Source organism: Eumetopias jubatus, unplaced genomic scaffold, assembly GCF_037043125.1.
Source record: "Eumetopias jubatus isolate StellerSeaLion01/CBP00866 unplaced genomic scaffold, mEumJub1_p1.0 scaffold_10, whole genome shotgun sequence".
Classification (NCBI taxonomy): domain Eukaryota; kingdom Metazoa; phylum Chordata; class Mammalia; order Carnivora; family Otariidae; genus Eumetopias; species Eumetopias jubatus.
In genome coordinates this window covers 11,903,268-11,928,846 of record NW_028274816.1, presented here as the reverse complement: position 1 = coordinate 11,928,846, position 25,579 = coordinate 11,903,268, and the positions used below count along the sequence as shown (strand labels likewise).

Below are 25,579 nucleotides of genomic sequence, written 5' to 3'. Positions count from 1 at the left end.
ATGAGCGGGGAGTTGGGGCACCAGGGCCAGACCCTGATCTGGGCTGTTTGGGTCCTTGCAGCTGCCACTGAGGGTGAGACACCCCATGGGAGAGGAGAGCCCTCAGAAGATGGGGTAGGGAGATTTCCTTACCATAGAGGATTTTCCACTAGTGCAAACAAACCCATCTCTTGGAGGTCCGAAGGCTCATAAAAGGCTATGTAGTAACCTCGGGGCACCTGACCAATGTCCTGGTGTTACTGAAAGCCACCACCGTCCCCCCCGCCCCCGCCAGAGTCTCCTTTGTGGGAGTGGGTAGAGCGCAGAAGACCCCGGTCCTGTCTGTGAGTTGCTCACACCTTGTCGGAGGCACTGGGGAGGGACATAGGATGGAGCCCATGCTTTGTACTGCTGCCTGCCTGGACAGGACTTTCTCTATTAGAACGACATTAGAGCAGGTAGCACCAAGACACCTGAGTCCTGCTAAGTAAATAGCTGGCAGTGAACTTCTCAACACTCCATATTCTATGTGGAAACCGAGAAGCTTGCACTCTCGGGTTCCAAAAATGTCATCCTCATATCCCTGGAGGTGGATGAGCTGATGTCAGGTGGCATCAGCATGAGAACTTTTTATTTTCGTTGATGTATATTCATTTTCATGTGTATTCAAACCATAGGCCTAACTCATCCAAAGCACAAGTCCATAGATGTTATTGCTTGGGATTCCTCTGGGTAAGATTTTTAAAGTTTATTTAAATTTAATTTTAAGAAAAATCAAAAAGCTAGTAGTCATATAGGGGATGCACAGACATGCCAGCAAGTGTGCTGATGGGTATGAAAATGACTCAGGGCCAGATGACTTTGTGGGATGCTAGGATCTGCAGAGCCTGGCATCTATCAGATCCAGAGTAAGGGAAATCTGCTCTGCGGAAGGGAGAGCTTCCTTGTTCCCCAAGGTGACTGGGGCAAATTTTGTGGCTCAGTGTTGTGCTCCTAGGAGAAACTAAGTCGGTGCTCTGATGCAGGTGCCTTCTAAAGCAATCTTGAAAGAAGCCCTGGACAGGGGTTCGTTCATTGACAGGGAATCTAGCTACTTCCTGTTGCCCAGCCTCTGGGCCAAGAAAGAGTGCCCCCAAGTGAGGGGAGCTTCTAGTTGGGCTCATTCCAGTTCTCTACCCAGCCACTCCTGATTCGTCCCTGTGTGTTCCCTCAGGGCCAGCCGCGGATGCACCGGTGAGGAGCACCAGGCTGGGATGGGTCCGGGGGAAGCAAGCCACTGTGCTGGGAAGCACCATGCCTGTGAACATGTTCCTCGGGATCCCCTATGCTACGCCCCCTCTAGGACCCCTGCGATTTAAGAAACCCAAGCCTGCCTTGCCCTGGAATGACTTCCGAGATACCACGTCCTACCCTAAATTGTAAGAGCAGCCTCAGTCCCGTGGTGGAATGTGACCTGGGCATGGGGGCAGAGTACTGAAGGGGAATAAAGGTCATGCAGCTCCCTGGGAAAGGGGGGGGGCACCAAGGAGGAGGAGGAGGGGTGCAGAAGTGGACAAGGGCTTTGGTAATCCCATGGCCCCCCAGCTGGCTAATCAGCGGGATCACTGGTGGTGGTGGTCAGAGCACGCAGATTCCTTGGGCTCCCTTCTTGGGACTTCCTGAGTCAGAATCTCCAGAGTGGGGCCCAGGAAACTGGTTTCACTGGAAGGTGTCTAGTGGTTTGAGGACCAGTTGGATTTGGAAACCACTGTGACTGACTTACTGAGTCTTGGTCCAGGTGTTTCTATGTCACGCCCCACCCAGACTTAGTCTCTCCAGGGTCCAGACTGGCTGAGGGCTTTGGGGTGAAGAACCACCCAGGAGGGATTTCAGCTCTAGTGCTCTGTGCCCAATGCAGGGAAATCCACAAACACCTGTGGAATAAATGCACATGTCGTGGGTCAGGAGCCCCCCTTCATTGCAAATGTTCAAGCTGAGGTGGGTGAATCTTGATGAGGACTTGAGCATAGGTTGGGAGGTGAGACTTGAAAATCCCCCAGAATCTTCTGATGCTCAGATTCTGGGAAGTCCTCAGGTTGGGCCACACTGGTTCTTGGTTCTTGGCCTTGAGGTCCCAGGCAGAAGGAGTACCCTGGTGCCAGGAAGCTCCCTAAGCCACAGAAGAAGAACCCATGTGGCCCAGGGACCGAGGACACTAAGCTGAAACTCATCTGTTCCTTCCTTCATGTATTCATTCAGCTAATATCCATTGAGAACCAACTCAGTAATTGCCTCTCTGTAAGGCCCTGGGGGCACACAGTGGGCTGGTCACAGCTGCCCTGAAGGAACTTGTAGGCTGGTGGGGGTGGTAGGGACATAAATAATAACAACGATTAAAATATGGAGTGACAAGAGCAACCTTTTAGGGGATCAGAGAAGGGTGCTGAGATGGAACCACCTAGCCTAACCTTGGAGGGAGGTCAGGGATGGCTTTGCTGAAACCAGTGAGGCCTTGATTTCTCATAAACAATATACAAAGGGGCAAAAATGCATAAGCACTTGTTGGGGGTAAATTTGCAGTGATAAGTACCGCCTAAGCTGTACACTCTTCTATTAAAAAAACTTAACAGTAATTGAGCCCTGAGAATATTAGGAATCACATATATTGGTCTCACTCAATCCTACTGTGTCACATGCTCAGTCCTAGGGACTACGTGGTACTGAGGTGACTAAAACAGCTTTTAGCTGCTCACGTTTGAGTGGGGGAAGATGGTAACACTCGTGCAAGTCTAGGAGAACTTCAAGGAAAGAACACAACATATATAGGTGTTTCTAAAAAGCAGTGGTCTAACTGGAGAAATCTCAGAAGGCTTCTTGGAGGATGTGGCACTTGTACTGAATCTGAAAGACAGGGAAGAACATGAGCAAACATATGAGCAGAGAGCCGTCTGGGTGTAGGGACCAGCTTGAGCAAAGGCTTGGATACCAGAATCTCCCTGCACATCTACTTCCATTGGTTCCTGATGGAAAGGCCTAGAAATGTCCTTTTGTTCCTCTGGGGGCTAGAAAAGGTAACTGCTAGAGCAAAGCCCTTGCTATGTAACCTAGTGTCTTGCCCTCTAGGTTGGGGAATTGTTGAGGCATGTTGAATCTTTATGTGTGTGTCTGAATTGTGGTAGTGGCTGTAGGCATGGATGAGTGCTGGAAGTTAATGATACAATTATTCTGCACAACGTGCTTTCCTACCCAAACACCAGATAAAAAAGAATTATAGTGTGTTTCTTTGTCTGTGCCACCATGGTGGGGGCCGGGGAGCTGATTAGACTTTGTACCAGTAGCTCCCATACGCCTCTTCCACTCAGACACGGGAGACCACCAGGCCTCTCTGCAGTCACAAGGCCTGGCCCCTCCCAGGCAAGTTAGCTGACAGCAACTCTGAGGATTTCTCCTTCCTTCCTCCAAGGTGCTTCCAGAACTCAGAGTGGCTGCTCTCAGATCAACACTTTCTCAAGGTGCATTACCCCAAATTGGAAGTGTCCGAAGACTGCCTGTACCTTAACATCTATGCGCCAGCCCATGCGGACACCGGCTCCAAGCTCCCCGTAAGGCTGCCTGTCATGCCGGGACTCCAGCTAGCGGGTTCATGCCCAGGGGGTAGGTTTGATTCTAGCGGGTTCATGCCCAGGCTAGAATCAAACCTACCCCCTGTTGGGTAAAAGGGAAATGTAATCACTTGATGCATCAATAACTCTTAAAAAGTCATTTAATGACAGATTCACTTTATCTTCCTTTCTGATTGCTTCTTTGTTGGCAGTGACTTGACCTTTGATTTTTATTTTGTTTTGTTTCCCCCCCTGTTGACTATTTAATGGTCTGTAAATATTTAGAAAGACGCTGCTTAAAAGGACCCTGATTTTCTGTTAGCTAGTTTGTTTGGGAAATCCTTTTTTAAAAAGGATCATTTGCTCTAGTTTTTCTGTTTGCCGTGAGGACAGGTAATAATATTAAGTATTTCATTTAAGAATGTAAAATATCTCTGTATAAGTGAGCGGGAAAGGTATTAATTTTTAACCACACTCTCCTGTATCCTGTCTCCCCTCTGCCGGTGCAATGGGAGACTCAATCTGTTGGATCCTAACAATATGTATTGAGCACTGACTATGTGCCAGCCACAGTATATTATCTCATTTAACCCCCACAGTAACCGGTGGGTAAGGATTATTGGACCCATTGTACAGATTAAGAAGATGAGGCACGGGGATGGCGTAAGTGACTCGTTTCACGTTGTGCACACAGTAAGTGGCAGGTCCGATGCCAAAGCCAGGGCTTTGTCTGGTCCTTCTTTTTCCTCAGTGGCTTTATTCTCTTTTCCTACCCCAAGAGTTGTAGTCCCTAGTATGACTTTAAAAAAGAGAAGGGCGGGGCACCTGGGTGAAGCATCGGACTCTTGGTTTCTGCTCAGGTCATGATCTCAGGGACGTGAGATCGGGCCCCATGCTCAGTATGGAGTCTCCTTAAGATTCTCTCTCCCTCTGCCCCTCCCCACCTGCACTCTCTCTCTCACTAAAATAAATGAACAAATCTTTTTTAAAAAGAGAGAATGGAAAGGATTTATTAATAAGTATATCAATCCTGATAGTACCATGTGAATGTTTAATGTTCCCCAGTCCAAATTTTTCTAATCGATATAGTAAAGTTTTCACATTTCTCTTCCCTGTCATCTCTCCTTGCTTCTCTTCTCTCTGTAGGTAGGGGAAGGAGTGAAGTTAAAACAATTTAAGTGGTTTTTGCTCTCCTACATGGCTTACAGTGATTTCCTTCTTCCTATGGGTCACAAGTTCAGAGATATTTAGTTAATACTTTCTGAGCACTTGAAATTGTTCTAAGAACTTTAGATGTAGGATCTTGTTTAAAATCTCATGATAACCCATCAGTGAGATACTTTCATTCTTCACATCTTACAGATGAGAAAAATGAGCCTCAGAGAGGTTAAGTAATCTGCCCAATGTCACACAGCTCATCTGTGGCAGAGCTGGGAATCAAGCCCAGGAGTAGCCAGGTGCCAGAGCCCACAAGCTTACCCCTGGGCCTTCTTCAAAAGACAAAACCTCTGATGCTACTTAGAAAGGAAAGTGAGACGCTTATATTTCCCTAAAGAAAGAAGGTCCCAGAATGCATAGGGAGGGGATGTGAGTTTCTGGCAGGTTGACTAGAAAGGTCTTCTCCCTTCCACAGGTCATGGTGTGGCTCCCCGGGGGTGCCTTCGAGACTGGCTCAGCCTCCATCTTTGACGGGTCCGCCTTGGCTGCCTATGAAGACGTGCTGATTGTGACGACCCAGTACCGGCTAGGAATATTTGGTTTCTTCAGGTGAGTGTCCCCACGCTATCGACACCCCGGATCCCCAAGGCACAGCTGTGGGCAGCCACAGGGGATTCAGTGCCCAGCCGCCTAAGGAGGAATGAGCCTTCAGTGACATTGAACAAATGTGACCCAAAGTAGTTAGGTAATTTTTGCAGCAGGAAGAGATTAACCCCCAAGTCTTGGTGGCTTAAAACCAAAAAAAAATCTTTCTCACTCCAGTAAGGTCCAGCTGAGTGATCCTGACTGACAGACATCTTTCCATGTGGTCCATCAGGGACCAGGGTCCTTCTATCTCATGGCTCTGCCCTACTTAAGGGCCCAGACCCTCTGCATTTGACCGGCAGATGGACAAACAGAGCCTCCACCTCGAACTCCTTGAGCTTCAGGAAGCAGATTGACATCCACTGAGTATTCTCACCCTGCCTCTTGCCCCAGCACAGGGGACCAGCATGCTCGGGGGAACTGGGCCTTCCTGGACCAGATGGCCGCCTTAACCTGGGTCCAGGAGAACATCGAGTTCTTCGGTGGGGACCCACACTCTGTGACCCTCTTTGGCGAGTCAGCGGGAGCCATAAGTGTTTCCAGCCTTGTGAGTTCTTCTCTTTGGGGGGCTTGAACGAAACTCAGTGGGAGAGGTCACAGAAATGAGGACCATGTATCACTTGTAGCTGATTGGTGCTTCACGTCGAACAGACATCTTGTCTCCCTCAAGCCTCCCATCATGAGTTAGAGGCTCAGTCTCCTTTCATGGACAAGAGCTGTCATCAGGAAGAGTTTAAATGAACTGCCCAAGATCACCTAGTGAGTAACAGTTTGAAGAAAAATCCCTTATATTTATAGGGTCGAAGCCCTGGTATCTAATTACCAGGACAGGTAATTACTCATTTAATAGAAAAATTCAGCTAAAACGTAAAGTAACAAAGGATGCATATAACAGTTTATTTCAAATTCCAACATAAAGTGTGCATTTCTCCACCAATGGTTTGATACAGTGCTGTATCTTTTCAGGGTCAGTCTGTTGGCCGGAGATCCACCGTGGGCTCTGGGCATAACCCCCTCCCCCCAGATTCATTGTCCTCTAACAGCTGCTTTAGCTTCTTTACAGCGAGCACAAACTTGAGGTGCCTGCCTTGTAGTCTGTGAATGCAGCGTGCTCGTGGCAGCTTCTGCTGCCTCGCCACATATCTTATACTCTTACCTCGTTCACACCAAATTAATCTGATGGCGGTATTTTTCAGCTACTTGCCTTCATCAAAGGTTTCTTTCCCCAAACATAATTTTGTTTTCTCTTTACATGCATACTTCATTGGTTCCCACGATATTTCATCGATTAGGTCATTACAATAGCAAGTGTAACTGACAAAGCAAGTTTGGGAGCAAATGCCCCTGGCACGTGGCCAGAAACCGGTGGGAATAGAAAGGTGTGTGGTGCTAGAAAACAGCCCTCTGGCTCCGAGGGGTCAGCATCTCCTGGGCCTCAGCTAACAGGTGCACAGAAGGCAGTTACATGGAAGCGGGTTAAGAGAGCTTCTGCTATATAGCACTTGACAATATACAAGATATTTTTCTGTCTTCAAGATAACTCGATAAGGTGAATTAGAGTAAATCAACTTTTACATATATGATGACAGCCACCGTTTCCTGAGTGTGTAGTATTTGACCAGGTGTTGTGCAAGGCCTTCTATATTCGTTACTTCTGCTCTACAGAACAGTTCTGTGATATGGGCTCCATCTTTCCTTCCAGTTTTGCAGGGAGTAGATTGATGCTCAGAAATATATACAAAACTTGCCTGAGGTTCTCCAGCCAGGAAGTGAAGGAGCTAGCACTCACACACTAGAATGTTTGACCTCAAAGTTCCTGGGAGCTTGGGGCTCAGAGAAGTTAAATAACTTCCCCAAACTTTCATGGCTCATCCTTGAATCCCAAAACCAGGGATTTTTTTTTTTTCTCCTGTATGTGTAGAGCTTTTAAGGAGACTTCCTGGGAAGGTTTCTTTAAAGAAGGCTGGGTAGTGTGTTTAATGGATGGGGAGTCCCCTGCCTGACTTTTCCTGGTCTCCTGTGTTCTCATTCCAGATTCTATCCCCCATGGCGAATGGCTTATTCCACAAAGCCATCATGGAGAGTGGGGTGGCCATCATCCCTTTCCTGAGGGCCCTCGATGATGAGAGGAATGAAGATGTAGGTATATTGTTAACACCTCTCTAGCTTCCTCTGCTTGGTCTGGGGAGAACATGGTCAGGTGTTGATTGACCATGTGCTTGGCCGTCCTTACCGACCATGGCCAAAGAATCCAATAATGGCCAAGGCGAACCTTATTGCTCCATGGAAGTCCTGGTTCAGGAAGTAGGTCTCCAGCGCAGTACAGCTGGGGCACATGAAGGTGTGTGCACATGTGTACATGAATGTCTATGTGATAGTTCTTACATCTTATTCACTATTCTTCACCTGGAATAGATAACTCAGTCCCCTCTGTGATATACAGCTCATTTCCAGTACCTACTCCATTCCACCTAGAGTACTATGTTAAGAAAGATTCTGAAGCTGTTTCCAGTTCAGTGGGAAAGAACACTGTGACTGATGCATGTTGCCTGGCATGAGATTGTAAGGGGGCGGTGAGGCATATGCCCCAGACTTTTGTCATCTGTCATCTTGTTCAGTGCTCTACCAAGCAGTGAGGACCTGGAGACCAAGATCTCTGTCTCTTTCATGTCCCAGCATAATGCCTGGGGTCTAGTAGGTGACTACTGATGTTTGCCAAATGAATGAGTTAACAAATGAGCTGATTCAGTCAATGAATATTAGCACGGGGCTGTGGAGCCATCTCCTGGGGACTGTGCATTTTAGTGGTATATTTGCTTAAACACCTTGTAGAAAATAACGGTGTACACCAAGAGCAGAGACCTAGAGATATAATATTGTAAACATATCCTCAATACACAGGGAATATTAATTTGGAGAACACAATATATCAGCTTTCGGTTTTGTGCACATACTTATTCATTCAGCATACATATATTGAGTGTCCCTTGTCCCCCCAGCTCTATGTTAGGACCTGTGGGTTTATAGATGGAGACAGGCCACACTGACTTGAGACCATCATCTTTAACCTGGAGTCCAGGAAAAGTCTGGGAGGTGGTCCTTGAGCTCCTACAGTTGTAGGCAGATTCTGTATGTTTGTGCATTTTCCCAGGGAGAGGGTTTGTAGTTTTCATTGGATTTTCAGAGCCTTCGTGACTCCCAAACACTTAGGGACCACCACTTTCAAGGGACAAGTGCCCAAGGAAAGTTCAGTGACTGGGAGAGATAGTGTTTAGGAAAAGGCTAGGAAGAGCAGGTAGGAATCTGTGACATGACAGGAAATTAGAGAAGGAGGGAGTTCATGAAAGGACATCCCAGAGGAGGTGGGGATGAGTGGAATTGGTGGGAGACAGAAAAAGATGTTCAGGGTTTTCCAGGCTGCAGTGGGGGTGAGGCTGAGCAGATCTGACAAGCTGAGACTGAGCCAGAGTCATGCCTCAGCATACAGTTAAGTCATGCTTGCAAAGCTGCTCCTCACTCTTGGAGCTCCTGAGTTGGGCTTCTGGGCTCAGTGGGGCCTAGTGCCATGGAGTCAACGTCATAGGACTGGTATCTCCGTGACCAGGAAGCTTGACTCTATTCGGTAGCCACAGACTGACACACCACCTCCCCCAGCTCCAGCGGTTGCTGAATATGGCCAGGAGGGTCAGGCAGGAGCGTGAAGAGGTCCAGGGCCAACCGGTCCTCAATGAGTACATTCTGTTACATGTACATGGGGGTGGGGAGGGGCAGCAGGCTTCATATATGAAGAACCAGCCTGGGGCTGGATCAAGGACTCTTGTCAACTTTCATTTTCGTGGCGGCCTTCAATGCTGTGCTCTGACTCAGTCCTCCGGAAATAGTTGCAGGTGATCACGCATATCTGTGGTTGCAACGCGTCAGACTCTGTGGCCTTGCTGCTGTGCCTGAGGGCAAAATCCCCCGAGGAGTTGTTGGACATCAACAAGGTGAAGACGGACAGGAGGGTCTGGGGGCCGAGAGAGTCCACCACTCTCTTACTTACTTTGATTTGGGACTTGGAAAGATGGAGGTTGGGATTCATAGTAATGGCCATAGAAACACAAGGTAGAATATATAGAACCCTGATAGGTAATTTAAGGAACTTGATGGGCCAGGGGTGCTGCTTAGCCTGGAGAACATCCAGGAAAATAGGAAGGTTGTCTCTAAGTCACCAGGAAGAGGGACAGCACCTGTTCCACATGCTGCCAGAAGTTAATTCAATGCCAAGAGCCAGAGTTCTGTAGGAAGCCATTTTGGCTTGGTATAACCAAGAATTTTCTAAAAACTCAGCTGTCTTCAAAACAGCCAGCTCCTAGATAAGGTAGTGAGACACCCACCTCTATAGGTATGCAAGCAGAATCTCGATGACTGCTGACAGATTTCAGTCCCTGGATGATTCATTGGACCAAATGAGCTGTTATGTCCCTTCCAACCTTGAGAGCTTCTGATGGTCTTGGAAGAGCGAGGTCATTATCTGTCAGATTCCAACATTTGTTAAGTAGTTATTTGGCATGGATGAAGGGTCTGCTGAGCAGTGCTGGAATCTGGGAGCTGGTTACCAAGTCCTTGACCTGATGTAGTGTGAAAAGTCTTCTATGTACTCCCTTCCACTCCTATTCCCAAACAGAGACCCCAGAAAACCATGGATAGAGCCAGGTGTTGCTTCCTGAGACCCAAGAACTATCCAGCCAAGTCGAAGGCAAATATACACCAACCCCCACTACTCTGGCCACCTCCAACCCCCCCAGCCAACGCCTGCCGCTAGCTCACCACTCTGCCCATTGCATTTGGCCAGTGGTTCTCAAACTTGAGCATGCATCAGAATCACCTGGAGGGCTTGTGAAACAAGTTGGCCGGGCTGTAACCCCCAGAGATTCAGATCTAGTAGGCTTGGGCTGGGGCCTGAGAATTTGTTTCTAACAAGTTCCCAGGTGATATGCTGATGCTGCTGGTCCAGGACCCATACCTTGAGAACCACTGTTGTAGGCTCCTGTCTTTTTTAGGTAGATACTAATTATTATCCTCATTCAGCAGATGAGGACTCTAGGCAGGAAGCTGAGCCCCTTTGCCCAAGTAAGTGACAGGGCTGGCCAGGCAGCACTCGTGCCTTGGGAAGGGCCAAAGGTGGCTTATTTTTCCTTTCTTAATGCAGTTTGACCACTGCTGGAGTGGGTTGGCTTTGCTGGGCTAAGGGTCTGGGGGACAGCGGATTTTATGAACAGAAACAGATGCTGATTCTTCTCTTCTTCCTTATTCCAGAAAACCAAGTCTTTCACTCGAGTGGTTGATGGTTTTTTCTTTCCTGATGAGCCTCTAGACCTATTGACTGAAAAAACATTTAATTCAGTTCCTTCTGTCATCGGAGTCAATAACCACGAGTGTGGCTTCCTGCTGCCCATGGTAAGAACCCCAGCTGCCCTCCCTGTCGCTCCCTCAGCCACGAGGCAGCTGTGTGCTTCCAAGCTGAGCACTCCCGTGCATGACGCCAAGCGCTCCGAGGGGACCTGGCAGCCAAGGATGAAGAAATGCCCCTTCCTCTCGCTCAAAGAGGGTAACTGAGGATTGGGGGCAGCCGTAGCCAGTGTCTGCCCTGCTCCTCGTATAAGGCTTATAGAGAAAGAAACAACTCTATAAAAAAGTAAGGGAGGATGGGATCCATTTGAGCTTTGATCAAAACATTACAAAGGATTGTTTCAAATTAGCACACTACACTTCAGAGATGAAATTCATGCGGGTTTGGAAAATTTCAGGCCTTTACATTTTCACGTCCAGCCTCGGTTCTGGCATTTTGACTTCCAAGAGAGCTCCCGAGGCTCGTCCAAGTTGCAAAATTATTGAATCGCTTTAGTCATTCAACAAGTATGAACGGAACATTTGCTACCTGCTCTACACTCTTGGCAAAACCCAAGTGTTCAACAGTAAACAAGTCACACGGCTCCAGCTTTCGGCAAGCTCCCATCTGAGTGAGGAGAGCAGATGAAATGCAAGGTTGAATAGATGGTTTCAGGAAGGGGCAAGTGCTATGAAGGACGTAAACTGGTAGAAGATCTTTAGGGAGGAGAAGGGGTAGAGAGGAAAGGCTTCTCTGAGGAGGGATCGTTTGTGCTTGGGCCGAATGCTGAGAAGGAGCCATGATTCCTTGACCCTGCCATTTAAGAAGCCTCTCCTGATTCGAAATAAACTTTTCATCTGTCCTCAGAAAGGAGGAATGCTCAAATTCATAATATCACCATGGCTCAGTTATAGAGACCAATCTCCTCCTTTTAAGCTGAGAGAGATGAGGTAATGAAATACAGGGTTTGCCAAGGTTAGATGCTAGTTGGTGCTGTTTAGAACCAGAACCCCAAGTTCCTTGGGCTGTCAAAGGCATGTTCTGCCATGATGAATTTGACCTACAGAGCAATGTTTTGGGGTAAGTGGGGGTGGGGATCTTTCTCTTCATGTTGTAAATGAGGCAACTGAGTCACAGACTGTGGCTTAAGGAAGGCCCTTCAGTACTTCCAGGTCTGTGCCAGAAAAAAGAAGGCAGGTGCTCCTGATGACAGCCACCACCACCGTAACCACTGCGACCAGTCCCGAGTGCCTTCCACGTGCCAAGTGTATGCCAATCGGTGTAACACCTTGCAAACGGGCATTGGTAGTTAAAGAAACTTAGCCTCAGAAAAGCTAAAATTCCTTTCCAAAGTCTCCCAGCTGGGAAGGAGACAGTGGTGTATACTTTTTTTCATGCGCTTAGGCTCTGCCATTATATGTTGGGTTCTCTGTTAACCTGCTGTGTGACCTTAAGTGAACTGCCCAACCTCTCTGAACCTTTATTCCTTTAATCTGTGAAATAAGACTGATCTTACTACCTGCTTCACAAGTACCCATCAAATAGCCTGGCATATAGCAAGTGCTCAGTAAATGTTAGATATTGGAATTATTCAAGTGGTACCATGATATTTGGTGCCCAGGTCTGCATAGGTCAGGAGCCTGGGGCGGTGCTGTTATATCATGTGACCTTGCAATTACATCCACTGCTGGTCGTTGGAGACCGTGGGTAATCCTCCAAAAACAAATCTCAGCTCCTGAACTTATAGAGAGGTTCTCTGTAGTTGAAATATACTTGTGGATAAATTGAATTACCCTGGAGATTCCCTCAGATGCCAGGAGACAAAGTTGTTTAAATATTTACCCTGGTGATTTATTATCCCAAGATTTTCAGCAGAAAATGTCAAAGAGAAATTCATTTGACAGGTGAAGAGTACTTCTACCCTCTCATGTTTTTAAGCTGTAGAACTGGCCAGGGAGACGTCAGTTAGCAAATAATTACCCATAGCTTGTACTAGGTCCCAGGCAGAGCCTAGGTTCTTAACCCCTAGCCTTGCCACCTCACTGGCTGTTGGCAACCTGCTGGCTTCTCAGAGGCCCTGATTGCAAAGGTCTTGAGAAAGAGAACTTTAAATCACTGGCTTCAAGATTTTCTGGTCTCTGTTTGGACTTGATGCCAAAGCCAAGGTGTAGGCTGTTATCAGTTTGCCAGGGCCTCCATAACAAAATACCACAGACCAGATGGTTTAAACAACAGAAATTTATTTTCTCACAGTTCTGGAGGCTGGAAGTCCAAGATCAAGGTGTCAGCAGTTCCAGTTTCTTCTGGGGCCTCCCTCCTTGGCTTGCCTTCTCCCTGTGTCCCCACATGATCTTTCCTCTGTGTGCACGCATCCCCGGTGCCTCTTGTGTGTCAGAATTTCCTCCTCGTATAAGGCCACCAGCCAGCTAACGTCCTCTCTCTCATTTAATCACTTCTTGATCAACCCTATATCTACATGGTCACATTCTGAGGTAGTGGGGATTAGGGCTTTAACATGGGAATGTGGTGGGGGGTGTCAGCTCATAACATGGCCTTTCCACAGAGCAGCCACTCGGGCCCCACAAGACCACAGGTATGGCAGGGAATGACTGCCTTTTAGCAAATGTGGGAAGAAGAAACTTCATTGCTCCACCAACCCACTGAGGCTGCTCCTGCATGTCGCTCCCTGGGGGCTGAACAGGTTCCTGCTCTCCAGCCTGTCTTCTAAAAGTCAGGCACTGTGACACTCAGAGACAGCGCTTTCCCTTCTGGTGACCTGAGGTGCTCACAGAGGACGCCCTACTTCTCTCCACAGAAAGAGTTTCCTGAGATCCTCGGGGGCTCCAACAAGTCTCTCGCCCTGCACTTGCTACACACAGTCCTGGTAAGTGAGCTTGGGCAACTGATTTTTCAGTCAGCTATTTAACAAACCTCCTTGGGCCACACTCAGGAGAAGGGGCTGGGTCTGTAGACGTTCCTCGTTAACTCATTCAGTGAATCTTTGCTAAGTAGGGCTCCACCGTCCCTTATTCAGTCTCAAAATCCAAGGAGCTCTGAAAACCAGCCCACAGGGCAGCCACACTTGCCCCAGCTGATATGTGGCCACTGGTCCTTACCGTTCCCATTCACATCATTCATCCCACTATTCACATGCTTCTCTGCGGACACGGAAATGTAGGGGCTGAGGGGGCCATCCCCCAGAGCATGTGACATCATATGCAGCCTCGGTACTGAATTATCTGTGTACAGTCTGAAAAACTATAAATTCTGAAACACACCTGGGACTAGGGACCCATATTTACTAGATGCCAGCGAGGCACTGTATTAGGTTGTAGCAAGACCAAGGACCATTACTCGATCATTTATTCATTGACTCCCTGGACAGATGTATCAGTACCAGGTCTTAAGCCAGACGCTAGACTTAGGGATGGATTCCCTTCTCTTCTTCGGTCTTTTTGCCTTAAACATTTATCCAGCGTGAACTCTGTACCTGGTTCCTTTCTTTCACTTAGTCATTGAATGGATGTTTGTTGAGAGGCCACGTGCCCCAGGGCTTCCCTACACACTGAGGTACTGAGGTGCAGTGAGAAGCAGGCATTCCCTTTATGCTCGCAGAATCCGCAGACCGTGGGGTAGGTGGAAGGAGGCGGCACTTCAGCGCAGTGTCTAACAAACCAGATCAGAGGAATGTCCGAGGCCCTCTGGTGCCTGTGGGAGGGAGCAGGTGGCTCCCTCAGGGAGAAGGGCCTTGAAGAATGAGTTAGGTTTGTCCGGCTGATGGAGGAACAGGGGCCAGGGGCTCTGCTGGTCCTATGGTCCAAGTCAGGGGCACTTGCACCAGAGCCTGGAGTTGCTCTGGGCCTGATTAAAAACACCCAGCCTTCAGAGGACCCGCTGAACGAGTCTGAGCAGTACTCCCAGGTGTCCTCTGTACTGTCTCCACATTCCAAAGAAACTTCTACAGGGCTGTACCTGTTTTCATGTGGCAAGTGGGTGGACTGATGGTCCAGGTGCCATGGCTTGTCCCAGCACTTCCCAGGCCCCCAGATCCCCAAGAACATCACCAGTGTGGCAGACCCTGAATGTTCATGAGGTTTACTTTTCACTGGCCAGCATTTGTGCTTGGGGCAAGTTGAGGGATGGAAGCCTGGGAGGCAGCCCTATCCCGGGTCAGGAAAGCACAGAATGCCCTGTTCAGGGATTTGGCAACAGGTCTCAGGGGAGACTGACAGAACTGAAGACGGGCTCTGTGTCAGAGAGCATGTTTCTCATGTAATCCTCCGAACAACTCATTTTTTATAGATAAGGGAATTCCAACAAGAGACTTGTTCAAATCAAACAGCAAAGGACTGGAGGCAGCACTGCTTCCAGAAGCAGGGTCCCAGTAGCAGTCACAAAGGTCTACACTCAGAAGGGTCCTACACTTGGTTGACAGGGATGGCTGTTTCTGAAACATCTCAGAGAGGCCTGCGCACTGTGATTAGGAGCACGCAGTCTGCTGCAGATAGACTTGCGGAAGAATCATTGTTGCACCAGTTTGGACAACCACGTACCCTCTCTGGGCCTCAGTTCCCTCATCTGTGAAATGGGGCTAATTTTGATATTTGCCCCATAGGGTCACTGTGTGAATTAGATGAGACAATGCATGTAAAGACCCCAGAATCATGCCCGCCCAAGCAAATGCTCAGCGTGTTGGCCGTTGTTGACCTGGGTCTCCTGTGACCATGATTTTTTTACAGCACATCTCCAACCAGTATTTATACCTTGTGGCTGATCAGTACTTCTCCAACAAGCATTCCCCGGTTGAGATACGAGATCGTTTTCTGGACTTGCTTGGAGATGTGTTCTTTGTGGTCCCTGGGGTGGTCACAGCTCGGTATCACAGAGGTGAGTCTCTGAGTACCCCCAGCCCCCACCCCACAGCAGGGTCACAGCCCAGCAAGGCCAGTGGCTGCAGAGAGTCTTGTGGCCTGATGACTGGCCACCTGCTCCACCCTTCTGTTCCCTCAGTGAGAGGGAGTTCTCAGGAATGTGTGGGATATAACCCTGCACACTGACCTTTGCAATTCCCGTGCCTTTCAGAGTTCAGGGATGTTGATCAGTTCTGTTGTTTCTGTTTCTTCTCCGTCAGGACCATGCAAAAAATGCCCACCTCCCCATAATTTGGGGGGGACTAGTTTCCCAGTCTCCTTTCTCTTTGGAAGTATCTTTCCAAGCATTTTAGCTCTAAGGAGTAGTGGAGCAACCAGAAAGAGAGTATTATTTGGGAGAACACAAACCTTGTCTCCCTCCCTCACCTCTCCCTGCCCTAATTCCTTCTCTCGCTCCTTCTCACTCACTCTCTCTTTCTTCTATTCCCCTTTCCTCCTCTTTCCACAGTTTTTTTTTTTTTTTTTTTTTTACCAAGAGCCTACTATGTGCCTGACAGTATTCTGGGCCCTAGAGATACATCAGTGAACAAAACAGAGACCCTGCCACCATGAAACTCACATTCTAGTTGGGGAGATTGATAACAAACAAGTAAAGATAGAATATGTATGTGTTAGAAGATAAAACAGGGCAGGGGATAGCAGTTGCAGGGTGCTGTGGGATTCTGTATCATAAGGTCTATGGAGGTGATGAGGGAATGAAGACCAAGAATTGACTCTTGAATTTGGAAACAAGATCACTGGTGACCTTGACAGGAACTATTGTGATGGGATGATGTAGATAAAAGTCTGGTTAAAACGGATTCAAGAGAAAATGAGTAAACTGATCTTCAGAGAATACATCCCAATCTCAAAATCTCAGCAGTGGTTTTGGAAAAAATGAATGAATTGATTTTAAAATTTTACATGGAAATGCAACTATAGCCAAAACAATCTTGAAAAAGAATAACAAAGTTAGGGGGCTTACAAGTCATCTGATTTCAAGTCTTATTTTTGAGATGCAGGAATTAAGAATGTCTGGTATTGGCTGAAGGACAGACAAATAGAACAGAGTGGAGAGTCCAGAAAATAGTTAGCCAATTTTTGACAGAGATGCTGAGATAATTCAGTGGAGAAAGGAAATACTGTTCAACACACAGAGCTAGAATAACTGGATATTTATGTAGAAAAAGTGAACTTCAATCCCCTAACTCACACTATACACAAAAATCAATGTGAGATGAGTTGTAGATCCAAATGTAAAAGCTAAAATTGTACTTAAGCAAAATTAATATATATTTTTTTGCTCATCAAAAAACACTGTTAACAATGTTAGCAAAAATAGTGGAGGAGGGAATTCCAAAAATCTGTCCCACTACAAAAGCAATGAATAAACTGATAAGTACTGTCAGAATCAATTTTATCAGAACTTGGAAACAAATCAAGGGTTTATAGCAAGCAAGTGAACATTTAATCAACATATAGATCCTTGAGTCTCAGTGAGAGAGTGTGGCATTTCAACTTACTCTGTACCATTTCCTGCTACCAGCTGGGCAGTGACCTTTAAGACAGTAGCCCACCTTGGTAGTATAGGCTCCTAGTACTGGAGGGAGAAAAAAGGACCTTATACTCAAAGAATTGTGGTTTTTTTCCTTTGATCTATCTGGTGGCTCCCTAAACAACTGAGCTCAAGGGGCTTGCTTTTATTTCACCTAACCCAGAACTGTCTCAGGGATTAGGAACCTACCTGGAGGGCATTTTTCATCAACATTTAAGGGTAAATGCATTTGCTGGGGTGCCTGGGTGGTTCAGTTGGTTAAGCGTCCAACTCTTGATTTCAGCTCAGGTTATAATCTCAGGGTGGTGAAACCGAGCCCTGGGTCCAGTTCTGCACTGGGAGTGGAGCCCGCTTAAGATTCTCTCTCTCCCTCTCCCTCTGTCCCTCCCCACCCCTGCTCACATGCACACATGCGTGCATGCTCTCTCTCTAAAAAAAAAAAAGTAAATGTATTTGTTGCTGCCACCGGAGGCAAAGGATAACAGTTGGAATAAACAATAGACAACACTTAGGAAGAAAAGCTGGGCAATGGAATGCTCTGGGAATAAAGGTTTGAGAAGTTCCCTCATGTCCCTGGGAAATTAGAAGGCCTTGTGCATGTCCAGAGTGGGGAGAATGCTCAGAAAAGGCCTGAGATGGCCCTAAGCTGTTATATCTGGCTGACCTGAAGGCTCTTCTCTTACAGAGAGTGGAAGCTAAGTAAGAGTTGTAAACTGTCTAGCTGAGTGTTGAGGGTGTGCTTCAACACACACATAATGCCCATCTTCAAAGATTGGGAGATTTTGTTTGTTTGTTTTAGGCATTTATGAAAATCTCAGCTGACTCATAAAATTATTAGTTGACCACTAAGATAACAGGAGAAAAAAGACTGGTGGTCACACATGATGAAGAATAGTCAAAATTAGTATGGGAACATTTCTAAACAAGCTAACAACAGCGACCACAACAAGCAGTAACAATAAACCATGGCAAAGGGGTAGAATCTGATGTTCAGAGTTGCCATGTTATAATTTTAAAAATCTCCAGTGTTCAACAAGGCATGCAAAGAGATGGGAAAGTATGGCCCACAGACAGGAAAAAAAGAAATTAATAGAAACTGTCCCTGAAAAACCCCAGACATTGGATTTACTAACCACTTTAAACCAACTATTAAATATACTAAAATAGCTATAAAGGATACCACATATAAAAAATTAAAGGAAACCATGAAAATGATGTTTTACCACATAGAGAAGCAATAAAGAGAAAATTTATAAAATTATAACAAGGACCAAATAGACATTCTGGCATTGCAAAATACAGCAACTGGAATGGAAAATTCACTAGAGGGACTCAATGGCAGATTTGATCATGGAGAAGAAAGAAAGAAACAGAGAACTTGAACATAAATCCATTGAGATTACCCAGTGTGAGGATCAGAAAGATAAAGGAATGAAGAAAAATGAACAGAGCCCGAGAGATCTGTGGAACACCATGAAACATCCCAACATATGCATGATAGGACTTCCAGAAGGAGAGGAAAGAGAAAAGAGGTAAAAATAATATTTAAAGAAATAATGATCAAAATGTCTCAAATTTGATGGAATTTGAATCCCAAGTAGGAAAAACTCAAAGAGATCCACATAGAGACATAATCAATCAAACACCAAAAACAGAAATTCCTGAAAGCAGTTAAAGTGAATAGACTAATCATGTACAAAATAGTTTCAATAAGATTAACAGCTGATTTCTCAACAGAAACCACAGAGGCCAGAGGCAATAGAATAACATATTCAAAGTGCAGAATGAAAAAAAAAGCCTGCCAACCAAGAGTTCCATATCTGTCAAAACTATCTTCAGAAATGAAGGGGTAATCAAGACATTACCAGATAAACAAAAATTGAGAGAGTTTGTCACTAGTAAACCTGCCTGAAAAATGCTAAAGGGAGTCCTTAAGGCTGAAACAAAAGGACACTAGACAGTATCTCAAATCCACAAGAAGAAAAAAGAACACTACTAATGGTACTCGCATTACTTATGTTTACTTATAGAAGTCAGTATTGATTTATTTTTGGTTCTCTAATGTCTCCTTGTTTTCCTATATGATTTAAAAACAACTGTACAAAATAATAATTATAAATCTATGTTTTCACATACAATGCATCAAGATCCAATCTGTGACAATAACAATATAAAGGCACAGAGCTATAAAGGGGGAAAGCTTTTGTACACTATTGAAACAAAGTTGGTATTAATTTGAAATAGATTATTATAAATTAGGATGTTAATTGTAACCCCAGGGCAACCACTTAGAAAATAACTAAAAATATGTATAGTAAAAGAAACAAGAGGGGATCAAAATGGTACACTGGAAAATATTATGGTAATGGAAGACTTGAAGAATAGAAAAGATATAAGACATATGGGAAACAAATAGTAAAATGGCAGAAGTAAGTCCTTCATAGTCAGTAATTATACTAAATGTAAATGGATTCTCTCAAAAGGCAGAGATTGCAAAATGAGTGGATTTTAAAAACAGTCCAACTGTATGCTGTCTACAAGAGAGTCACTTTAGAACTAAAGACACAAATAGGTTGGAAGTGACAGTGGATTCTTAGATATTACAACAAAAGTATAATCAAAAAAGAAAAAAACCCAGATAAATTGGACTTCATTAAAATGAAAAATTAATGTGCATCAAAGGGCAATATAAAGAAAGTAAAAAAGACAACCCACAGAGTGGAAGAAAATATTTGTAAATCATTTATATGATAGGGGTCTATTATTTGGAATATACAAAGGACCCTTATAACTCGGCAAAAAGCCAAACAAGTCAATTCAAAAATGGGCAAAGGATTGAATGGACATCTCTCCAAAATAGATATACAAATGACTAATAAGCACATGAAAAGGTGATCAACATTATTAGCCATCAGGGAAACGCAAATCAAAACCACAGCAACATACCACTTCATACCCACTAAAGTGGCTATAATAAAAAAACCAACAAACCAAAACCCAGAAAATAACAGTGTTATTGAGAATGTGGAGAAACTGGAACTCTCATGTCCTGCTGGTGGGACTGGTAAATGATAAATGCAATGCGGAAAGTGGTTTGACTGTTCCCCAAAAAATTAAACATAAAATCATGGTATAACCCATGGTACAACCCATATCCTAGGGATAGATCCAAGATAATTGAATACCAGATGGTCAAGCAAAAATTGTACATGAATGTTCATAGCAGCCTTATTTAGAGAGGCCAAAAAGTGATAACAACCCAAAGATCCATCAGCTGATGAATGGATAAACAAAACGTGGTGTACACATAAGAGGGGTTATCATTTGGCCATGGGAAGCAATGAAATCCTGACACCTGCTACAACATGGTTGAACCATGAGAACATTATGCTAAGTGAAAGAAGCCAGACACAAAAGGCCACATGTGTGATTCCATTTATATGAAAAGTCCAGAATAGGCAAATCACAAAGACAGAAAACAGTTTCCAAAGGACAGGAGGGGGGCAAATGGAGAGTGACTGCATAAGGGGTCCAGGGTTTCTGTCTGGGGACCTGAAAGTGTTCTGGGCCTCAATAGTGGTGATGGTCATACAACATTCTGAATGTACTAAAAACTACTGATTTACATACTTAGAAATGGTTCAAGTGGTGAATTTTATGTTATGTGCATTTTACCTAAAACAAAAAACCCAATGTTGCTACGGAAAGGGGAAGGCAAGCCACAGACTGGAAGAAAATATTCACAACATAATTATCTGACAAAAACTTCACATCCAGCATATGAGAACTCTTACAATTCAATAATGAAAAGACAAACGTTCCAATTACAAATGGATAAAAGGCTTGAAAGGACACTTCACAAAACAAGATACAGGAAAGCCTCTTTTGGCACATGAAAAGGTACTCAACATTATTAGTCATCAAGGAAATGCAAAATAAACCCCAAATGAGGAAACCATGTATACCTACTAGAATGGCTAATACTGAAAACACAAACCATACCCACAAGTACTGCGAAGGGTGTGGAATATTCAGAAGTATCGTGGACTTCTGGAGGGAATGTAAAATGGTACAATCATTCTGGAAAACTGTCAGTTTCTTATAAAATTAAGTGCACACCTATCCTATTACTCAACCATTCTACTCTTAGGCATTCACTGAAGAGAAGTGAAAGCTTATGTCCTTCCTTGTATATGGACATCCATAGCGGCTTTAATCAATAGCACCAAACTAGAAAGAACCCAAAAGTCTATCATCAGATGAGTGGGTAAATACATTGTGGTATATTCACGCAATAGCATACTACTTGGTGATAAAAAGGAATCAACGACTGATACATGAAATAACATGGATGAATCTCAAAAACATTACACCCAGGAAAAGAAGCCAGACACACAAAAGTATATATATTGTGCTACTCCACTTATGCAGAGGTCAAGGACAGGCAAAATTAATCTGTGGTGACAATCAGTAAAAGTGTTGATTGTCTTCTGGTAGAGTGACTACAAAGACATACAAGGGAATTTTCCAGGGTGATAAAAATGCTCTGTATATCTTGGCATGGTGGTTACAGGAATGTGTATACATTTGTAAAAACTCATCAAACCATGTCATTAAAATCTGCACTTTTTATTGTCCATAAATGACACTTCAATTAAGAGAGAGAGAGAATGAGAGGGAGCAAGATAATGAGTATTGTAGGGTCTTGCTAGAAGGGATTTAGAGAGATAAGCCAGTAGCCAGAGGGGAAGCTGAGACCAAGAGTATGTGTGTTTGTGTGTGCCTCTGTGTGTGTGTGCATGTGTTAACGGGAGACTTGTAAGCATGTTGGCTACTGATGGCAGTGGTCCAGTAGAGAAACATTGATGATGCAGGAAAAGGTGGGGGCGGGGAGGAATTACAAAGCAAAGACCTTTAGCCGAAGAGAAGAGTAAGAGAAGAGAAGAGAAGAGAAGAGAAAGAATGTTGGAAGCAGGGAATAACTGGTTTGTCTCCGGACAGTTGAACCAGAATCAGTGGGAGGAAGTCACAGGGAGGTAAATCTTTGCTCAATAGGAAAGGCGTATCTCAGTCTGCTCTGAGGGGTAGTGAGTTCTTGTCACCAGGGGTGCAGGGGCTGCTGTGGCAGCAAGTACTAGCCTCCAATAAGGAAGAGAGAAGTTAGCAGGGTTCAGGTCACCTATTGTCTCAGCCGTCCCACCCATGGGTGTGGAGGACCCGCTGGGTGGGGATGCGGGGCCAGCCCTTGTTCCACCGCCCTTTGCACTGGCCACAGGCCCTCTCCTACCTCTGTGCAGATGCTGGGGCACCTGTCTACTTCTACGAGTTTCAACACGGGCCCCAGTGCTTAAAGGACACAAGGCCGACTTTCGTCAAAGCCGATCACTCTGATGAAATCCGCTTTGTATTTGGAGGTTCCTTCCTGAAAGGCAACATTGTCATGTTCGGTAAGGAACAGGCTTCGGGGGGCGGGGTGTTTCTGCTCTTGTGGGGACTCGAGCTTGGGATGAGCTGGGAAGAAGCCCCTCCCTCCACCCAACATGATGCCAGAGCCCTGGAGTACTGGTGGGTCAGAACTTAGTCTGTGGTTTACAAACACAACCATTCCCTGGAAAACGCCCCCACTCTTATTTTTAGAAACCAAGATGAAAAGGAGTTGCCAGCATTGGCTTGATGAGTGTTTCTCTTTGTGCTAAAGCCGAAAGGGCTGGGCAATCGGGGGCACTCATGCGACCTAATTTCTTTTTTTAATTAAAACCACTTTCTTCCTTCTCTCTGACCACTGGTCTTACCCTCCCTGCCCTTTCCAGACCTGTCGATGAGGTTACCACCCAGTGCTTTAAAAGGCAAAAACAAAAAGCCAAAAACCAAAAACCATGTTTTTCATAATTCCCGAAGTCCTCTGGACCCAGGTGGCCTAATGTAGATGCTTGTGGGCTGCTGCTAGTGAGGTTAGCTCATCCATTCCTGAATTTATGACCTGTGCAGGGCCTAAAATAAGAAGCCAATCAGGTGAGGTTATCCACAGAAAAAAATTATAGCAACTACACACTACAGATATCACTAAAATATTTTGTTAAAGAAATTGCACACTACAGGCTCTTGACCAGTTCATGCTGGCTTCTCGACGATGAGGACCAAGCCCCTGCATAAGTACGTTTGTGCACTGAGGTTTATTTGTTACGTCATTTATTCATTCCCATCCTTATAATGCAGATAACACAACTACCTCTTCGGTTGTCATAAGGATTCAGTGAAAATTCTCACAAGGCACACAGTGAGTGCTTAATAAATGTCACTGTACTATTACTCAGCAGCCATCACCGAGCTCATACTGTGGGACGGGGACAGGACTCTCCACGTGGGAAAAAATGAACCACATGAGTGTCAAAGGTTAAATTCCTTAATATCTAAAGAGCTCCTAAAACCAGTGGGAAAAGAACAACCCAGTGGAAAGCTGGCTAGCAGATACAAATAGACAGTTTATGGAAAAGGAAACATGAGTGACTTTTAAGTATGAAAATCCACTTGACCTCACCCATAACAAGAAGATTGCACACTAACCTTGACTGAGGAAGACTTTTTCATCTATCAAGGTTGGGAGGAGCAACACATTTTACATAATGTATTTGAGCAGGTGTAGGGAGACAGACAACCTCATATATTAATGCAAAACTCTACCAAATTTAAAATGCAGATGGTTTTTGTCCAAGCAATCCAACGTCTAGAATTTTTTGGTGCAATTATACTTGCACACAAGCAAAAGTATAAGCACACGCTGAAGCATTGCTTTTACCAGCAAAAGATTGAAAATGATGTAAAGATCCACCAAGAGAGTACTGGATGCATGAATTATATATTCACTTATAATTGCATATATACATATTTATGCATTATACATTTAGAGAACAATAAATGGCAATAAGTGGTGGGTTTATAGGCGACAGTATGGAACTATCTCCTGGATATGATTTTAGTAAAAAGAAAAAGACGCAGAATATGTGTTCATATTATACTGAGTGTGCAAAAAGGGGTCCACTTAACCCCTAGTACATGACTAGGCTGCCTTCAGAGGGCACTCAAGAAGCTGGTAGCTATGGTTGACTCTGAGCCTGGGGACTGGGTGTCTGGAGAAAAGAGATGGGAGGGAAACTTATTGTCATTAGATACCCCTGGTGCATTTTGGATTTTGTACTTTGAGCAAGTATTACTTTCTCAAATAAAGAAATGCAATAATTAATTAATTGCATGAGGCGAGGAGTGGTGGAAAGAGACAGAGAGAGAGGTGGTCTCTGTCCTCAGGGAGCTCGCAGCCTCACAGGAATGGATAGAAAAGCACTGGCTAGACGGGGAAGCTTCATGTTCAGCCTCCTCCAGCATTCGGAAGCCACGACTCCTTGGGCGAGTCCTGGCTGCTCTGGGCCTCAGTCTGTGCAGATGCAGAATGAATGCATGGATTGGTGGGCTGGTGAGAGGATCCGGCGGGAAGGGACATGTGAATGTGATTCAGCGCACCCGAGTCACCTTGGCCTTCTGGTGAGTCCATGTGAGAGCCGGATTTTGCGATTGTCTTCCTTCAGAAGGAGCCACCGAGGAGGAAAAATTGCTGAGCAGGAAGATGATGAGATACTGGGCCAACTTTGCTCGGACCGGGTAAGTGAGCCGCCCCCCCCCCCCCGTCGCCTCCCCCAGCCTCCCCCACATTCAGGTGTTGGAGGATGGAAATCTCACCCCCGTCTCTGCCCTCACTTCCAGGGACCCTAATGGGGAAGGCCTGCCTCTGTGGCCAGCCTACGATCAGAGCGAGCACTACCTGAAGCTGGATTTGAACGTAAGCGTGGGACAGAAACTGAAGGAGCAGGAGGTGGAATTTTGGTCGGATACCCTCCCCCTGATCATGTCCACTTCCACAGCCCTCCGTGGTCCTCCTTCCTTACTCCCCTTTTCTCTGCTCCTGCCTTTATTCTCTGCTCCTTGAGAAATTGTGTGTGATTTTGGTTTTCCTTCTTCTGCAATTTCCCCCACGATCATTAGCTCCATTTTTGTGTTTAGCTACTTTGTGAAATCAGCTGCTTGTACTGATGTTTTATGGACGTGGGGAGGAGCCCTAGGGGACTTCTTTTCTATATCAAACAACGCTGCTTGTCTTCAGTGCTACCAGATCTCTCCAATAAATCTGCAGGAGGGCCAGCCTATTGGTTGGCATCATAATGATCTTGTTACTAAGAGAAAACAAAATCAGAACGTGAAATATGTATGGGGAGCAGAATTTAATCCTGTGCTCAAAACTCTCCCCCAACCCCCAGCATCCAAGGTGAAGTGGATTTCCTATCAGAGGTGTGTATTACCTGAAATCTGAGTGCTCCAACTCCAATCCAGG

The 25,579-nt window shown here is 45.5% G+C and overlaps 1 protein-coding gene across 1 annotated transcript; it reads left to right on the top strand.

Moving 5' to 3' along the window:
- CES5A (carboxylesterase 5A) lies at positions 1-25,177 on the top strand. The gene is made up of 13 exons (XM_088027117.1): positions 1-73; positions 1,193-1,397; positions 3,422-3,560; positions 5,194-5,327; positions 5,757-5,910; positions 7,398-7,502; positions 9,245-9,349; positions 10,662-10,802; positions 13,550-13,618; positions 15,474-15,621; positions 22,497-22,646; positions 24,780-24,852; positions 24,955-25,177. The coding sequence occupies exons 1-13, from the start codon at positions 1-3 to the stop codon at positions 25,175-25,177; spliced, it is 1,719 nt and encodes a 572-aa protein (XP_087883243.1).
- Positions 25,178-25,579: the final 402 nt, after the last annotated feature.